General features: G+C 37.0%; 1 protein-coding gene across 2 annotated transcripts in view; it reads left to right on the top strand.

Moving 5' to 3' along the window:
* The first annotated feature begins 163 nt into the window (after positions 1 to 163).
* LOC111778406 overlaps positions 164 to 5,613 on the top strand; it is an 11,459-nt gene continuing 6,009 nt past the window's right edge. Inside the window, exons 1-7 of one of the 2 annotated variants that reach the window (XM_023658201.1) lie at positions 164 to 559; positions 1,300 to 1,517; positions 1,603 to 1,785; positions 1,887 to 1,986; positions 2,067 to 2,097; positions 2,585 to 2,624; positions 3,078 to 3,230. In XM_023658201.1, the coding sequence (XP_023513969.1) occupies positions 1,459 to 1,517; positions 1,603 to 1,785; positions 1,887 to 1,986; positions 2,067 to 2,097; positions 2,585 to 2,624; positions 3,078 to 3,230 (566 nt within the window). In that variant the 5' untranslated portion in view covers positions 164 to 559; positions 1,300 to 1,458. The remainder of the gene's footprint in view (positions 560 to 1,299; positions 1,518 to 1,602; positions 1,786 to 1,886; positions 1,987 to 2,066; positions 2,098 to 2,584; positions 2,625 to 3,077; positions 3,231 to 5,613) is intronic. The other variant, XM_023658200.1, reaches the window with a different exon arrangement.

The following is a 5,613-nucleotide window of genomic DNA, read 5'->3' on the forward strand; positions in this document are numbered from 1 at the left end:
CGGGGAGAAAAAAAAAAAAAAAAGAAAAAAAAGAAAAAATAAAAGAAATAAATGGGGAGGGCAAAATGGTAATTTAGGGGGTAGGAAGAGTGAAGAGTCAGCCGGGTTTCAGTAATGAAAGAGAAAAGAAAGGTATTTTGTTTGTGTTTGGAGTTTTAAAGTTTGTTGATTTCCAAATTTGCGAACAAAAAGGCATTGTCCGAAGCACAGTCCTCTCTCCAGTTCACATCTCTTCCTCTCTCTCTACTGTATATCCTGAGAGTTTAGAGAGAGAAGACAAAGAGAAGAAGAGAGATGGCGACATACATTCTTTCACAGAGCCACCATTAAAGCAAGCACGAACCATCTTCCCATTGTTAGGGTTTTCTTAAAACCCGGATATTGTTTTCCGAACTCTTTTTACGATTTTTTTTTTGTTTTTTTTTTTTTGTTTTCACAGAGGAAAGCAAAGAGTATTTCACATAATATCAGCAAGTGAAATGTGGCTAATCATCTTGGCTTCGGCTTGAATCGGAGGATCCGATTGCATTTTTTGAGATCTTGAATGTGGACTTTGCAGGTATGCTTCTGAAATAGACGATCGGTCGCGCATTTCGGCATACGGTTTGTTTACTTGTTTATATTTTTTTGAACATTGTTTGGTTTCTTTTGGTTTTGTGCATTTGGTTTTCTTTGGGCTGCGTTCATGCAATATCCAGATTGTTTGTTGTGTTCGAAATAGTTTGTGTTTTTTTTTTTCCCCTTTGGGGGGAAATNGGGGGGGGGGGGGGGGGTGGAGTTTGGTATTTGAATTTGGGTTCGTGGGATTGAATTCCGTGTTGGGTTTGCTTCGGTTTGGCCATTTGATTTTGTTTAATTCTTGAATCAGATCTAAGCTTATTCTGCCTTCTTTTCGTGAAGCTTGGGTTTCTATTTTGGGGTGGGGAGAGGAGGAGGCGAGTGAATTTATTAGTATTTGGTTTTTCTGAAGGGCTTTTGGAGTGATCTGTGATGTATGTTGAGTGGACATTTAGGACCGAAGCTTGGAGATTTCTTCTGCTGGGTTTCTTCTATGGAATGATATCTTCTTGGATAATCTTACTTTTACTCATTATGTTGCCTACTGGAATTCGGATTCTATTATTAACGTCCGGATTTTACTGTCCTCTCTTACTATGGAACTGTTGCAACCTCTTATACAGTTTGAATTATGTTTTTTGGAATTTTTATGTCATTTTAATCTAGTTGAAATGACGAACTTATGATTTAAATGCTTTCTGACGGGTTCTTTCGTTTGTTCTCTGTCAACCTGCATTATAGCAGGGATGTTTCTTGCCGTATTTCTTCAAGATTCTACAGGCCTGCCAAACATTGTCAACAGCTAGAATATTTTTTGACCGGAAGTAAGTTAACTTTGATGAAGTGCTTTGTGGGGAAAAAATAAAGTGAAACTTGAAGTTTCTGTGAAGTGAAGGGGAAATGAAACCTGAGACGCCTCTGGATTTTGCCATATTTCAACTTTCACCTAGGCGTTCACGGTGTGGATAGTATTCCTTGGTTGTTTAGATTTCATGCCACAATCTTCTATTTACTAATTTTATTGTTCTCTTCCCAATTGGGCAGCTGCGAATTGTTTGTTTCTAGTCATGGAAACTCTGAGAAACTAGCATCAGGCTCTGTGAAGCCATTTGTAACTCAATTAAAGGCTGCAGAAGAGCAGTTTGCTCATGCAGTCCAGACAATTAAGCTTGAAGTTGAGAGGGGTGGAAATGCTGATGTATGGTTCACGAAAGGGACCCTTGAAAGGTTAAAAATTTTCCTACTTGATTTCGACGATTCAGCATTTTTTAAGCCAGCTGGCCAGGTTCTCTTGGGTCTTCTTGTTGACGTGCTTGAAATATTTCCAGGTTTGTGCGTTTTGTTAGCACACCTGAGATATTGGAGATGGTCAATACATTTGATGCAGAGATGTCACAATTGGAAGCAGCTAGAAGAATATATTCTCAGGTACTGCCATTAGTCAGCGGTATTTAGGATGAACACAATTCTTTCTTTGTTTTGCTAAATCAACAATTCTCTTGCATTAGGGTGAAGGAGATCAACATTCCGGTGTATCAGGTATGCTTAAATTCCGTTTATTTGCCTAGAATTTTGTTGTAGTCAGATTTTTGTTTGTCTGCAAGAACAACCAGTGCATTTGGATCTTGTAAAATTTAATTTTTTTGTATGAAAGTTCATTATGACAGTTCTTTGAAACTTCTAAAGTTATTTGATTTGTTATTTAGAGATAGTTGAATTCCTACCTGACTTGTTAAACATGTAAGTAGAAATGTAAACAGGTCAGCAGAATTTGTGAATGAATGAGAGAGAGATGGTCTAGTCTTCATGTTGTTTAAGAAAAAACTCCTAGTGTTATAGCAATGTTCAGCTGCCACTTCTTCCTGAACTAGGACAATAGGTTTATCTGAGAAAATTTTCAATAAATGCTTGTGAGTTTTTCTCATATGAAAGCAGTTATTCGTCCCTGTCCTTTTATTTTGAAGATTAAATTATGATGCTATTACCATGTTTATTTATTTATTTATTTTTTTATAATTTACCCTAGGTGGGGATGGAACAGGTACAGGCTCAACAGATGAAACCAAGTAATCTCTTTTCTTCTCAATATTTTTTTTTTTCTTTTAAATCCTAACTTTCTTCCTCGATTTGTCCGGTTGTTGGTAAAAACTGTAATTAGTGCTAATAGAGATATGTTTATAGTCATAAAAATCTCCTCTCTCAAGATATCTTTTGTACGTATGCTTGGCTTTAGTATGTTTTGATCGGGATGACAAAAACTTAGTATTTGATGATATTGTGACTTCTAGGTGGGGAGATATTACAGGTATTGAATTGGTAAATGGTCAGAATGCTTGTGTTACTTTGATAATAAGGTTGGGGTAGCCAATATATTAATCAGGTTGATGTTATAATCTTTTTATTGTTATTTACAGGGCATTAATTATAACAAGTTTCAAATGACTGATAATTCAAGTTTTCTGAATTATGTGTGTGTGGGTAGGTATCTCATTTTTATTGTATTTCATCAAAACTTTCAGGAAGGAGCTTTTGAAAGCTATCGATGTACGCCTTCTTGCAGTTAAGCACGACTTAGTCACAGCTTCTGCTCGTGCATCAGCTGCTGGTTTTAATCCTAATTCAGTGTCTGACCTTAAACTCTTTGCTGATCAATTTGGTGCCCATCGCCTAACGTAAGTACTCTTGAAAAGTCTTCTATATGACTCGTGTGTTTTAGTACCTACTAATACCACATATCTAGATCTTGATCTTTCTGCCTCTGGGTAGTGTACATGGATGAGATAGAGTCTGAACCACATATTTGGCAGTAATCTAGGTTTGTGTTTCAACTTCTGAGGAAGAAGATAAGAAAAGGATTTTCTCTTCCATGCTGGAGTGTCAAACATGGGAAATGTGCAGAGGAAAATGTTGAACTCTAGTCTTTGGAATGGCACTTGGGTGGTTTGTCCTTCCACCATACATGTATCTTAGCAAGAGACTGATTTCCTTGCCATATCAGGAATTTGTGTTTTACTTGTTCCTTTCTAGAATTTGGTTATAGGAGGTTGGATAACTCATATAGTGAGAGAATGCCATTCTCTTTCCATTTCAAGAACTTGTGTTATGGTTGGTTTCACACTATAATCTAAATGAAAACCCTGAGGGTCAAAAAAAGGGATAATGACATAAGGTCCTACTTGCAGAAATACAAAGAGTCATTTGAAGTGTCGGCACCCTAAAACTCGTCACTCAATTTGTGAAAATTCTGCTATTTTTCTCTAGATATAGACTCCAAAGTGCAATGAAAAAATTATTTCCCACAAAGTTTCCCTCTTCCACGAAGTAGGGGATGCAAGAGAATCTCTGCCATCATAACCGGTTGACTTTATTAGCAAATAGGAATTCACAACATGCCAAAAGATCACAAATTATGGAACCAGAGATACCAAAGTTATATCTCCGAGGAAATATGATTCAAATCCTCTGGTATCTGTTTGAAAGGGACTCACCAACAGCGGCGTAGTTTCAAAGAAGACATTCTAGTCTCACTAAAAAAAAATTGACTTTCTAGATGTTTATCTATCAGACCTTGGGAGCAGGGGGGTAAGGGGAAGGCAATGGGATCTGACCATCATTCAATTTGGGGAGAGACTCACTCTCACAACTTGTATATAGCTGGAAGAGAAGCCAAATCATTGAACCCTCCTTTTGGTGGTGCTCCTAATGGAAAAAAATTAGGAGAAGAGAGCCCCCAATGAAAGTACAGTGGATAATTAGCAAAGACAACTGAAGAGACGAGGAAAAAGGGAACAGGAGGCATTGTCAATCATATGATCCTCCAGGAACTGAATAAAAATCTGATCCTCACTAGCGAGGTTATCAGAATGCTATTATAGTATCTCATCCATTAGGAGGGTATATACTATGTGTGCTTACCTACAAAATGTTAAGTTCTACTGGAAACTCCTCATCCATTTTGAAAAGAGCGCTTCTATTTTTTGAAGTTGAATTCTATATCTCCATAACATCTGCACCTCCCACCAAATATCGAATGTGAGCCAGTGACCTCTCCCATCCCTTTTTTTCATAAAAAGTCCCTCATCTGTATCTCCAACCCAGTAGAAATAAAACTTGGGATTTTAAAAATGGGTAGAAAGTATGGAAGAATGCCACTTCAAATTGACTGAATCAAGGCGAATCTACCCACTGGGCAACTTTAAAAGAGAGAAGTGTGTTCTTGTTTTCGTATGTTTTTTACCTTCATAGCAATGAGATCCTATAGGGAAAGGAGATCTATGATCATATGGTTCAGCGGGAGACCTGAAAAAGATAAATAAAAGGTAATTTAACCACCTGCAATTTGGGACCTAAGCTTCTACCAAGTTTAGAAGATTTACATTTAATTCTGCTACTGTATGCTTGTCCTTGATTATTTTGAGTCCTGAGCTCCAAAAGGGATTCAGAACGAACTCGAATTACAGTCCAACTAATTTCTTCCACAAAGAAAAGTGAAAAAAAAAAGAGTTTCATCCATGAAAAGGTAGGTTATCTGAACCTTATGTCTCCCATTATGGTTGGCTTTGATTAGTGGGATCAATTTAGCTTATTGCTTATTGTTATTAAAGCAGCATCAAACTAGTTGAGCATTTCTCACCCTGCATAATGTACTGGCGAGCACCTTCACCATGGTGTTTGCCTATTCCACCATTGTTGTTGTGTGTTGCCGCCGTGGAAGACTAATGTGGCTAGTGGCTGGTGAAGAGAGGCAATATCTGGCATTTAGATCCAATATTTTTTTTCCTCTTTTTTCTTGGAAAATTTCCACAAGATGGGGTAAGAAGGAGAAGCAAACCAAGAAGCAGCCTTTGATTTTGCACTCTATCAAAGAAAGAAAACTCTATTCTGAGTTTGCAGTTACTAAAATTCAGATTTTGCAGATTCTATTCTGATGTTTCTAGTGACTAAAATTAAGGTTTTCTTTTTCTTCCTTCTCAATCCTTCCCTTGTATTGACGGTTTCTCTCTCCTTTTTTTTTTTTTTTTTTTTTTTTTTTTTTTTTTTTTTTTTTTTTTTTTT

This window comes from Cucurbita pepo, chromosome LG17 (assembly GCF_002806865.2).
Source record: "Cucurbita pepo subsp. pepo cultivar mu-cu-16 chromosome LG17, ASM280686v2, whole genome shotgun sequence".
Taxonomy (NCBI): Eukaryota; Viridiplantae; Streptophyta; class Magnoliopsida; order Cucurbitales; family Cucurbitaceae; genus Cucurbita; species Cucurbita pepo.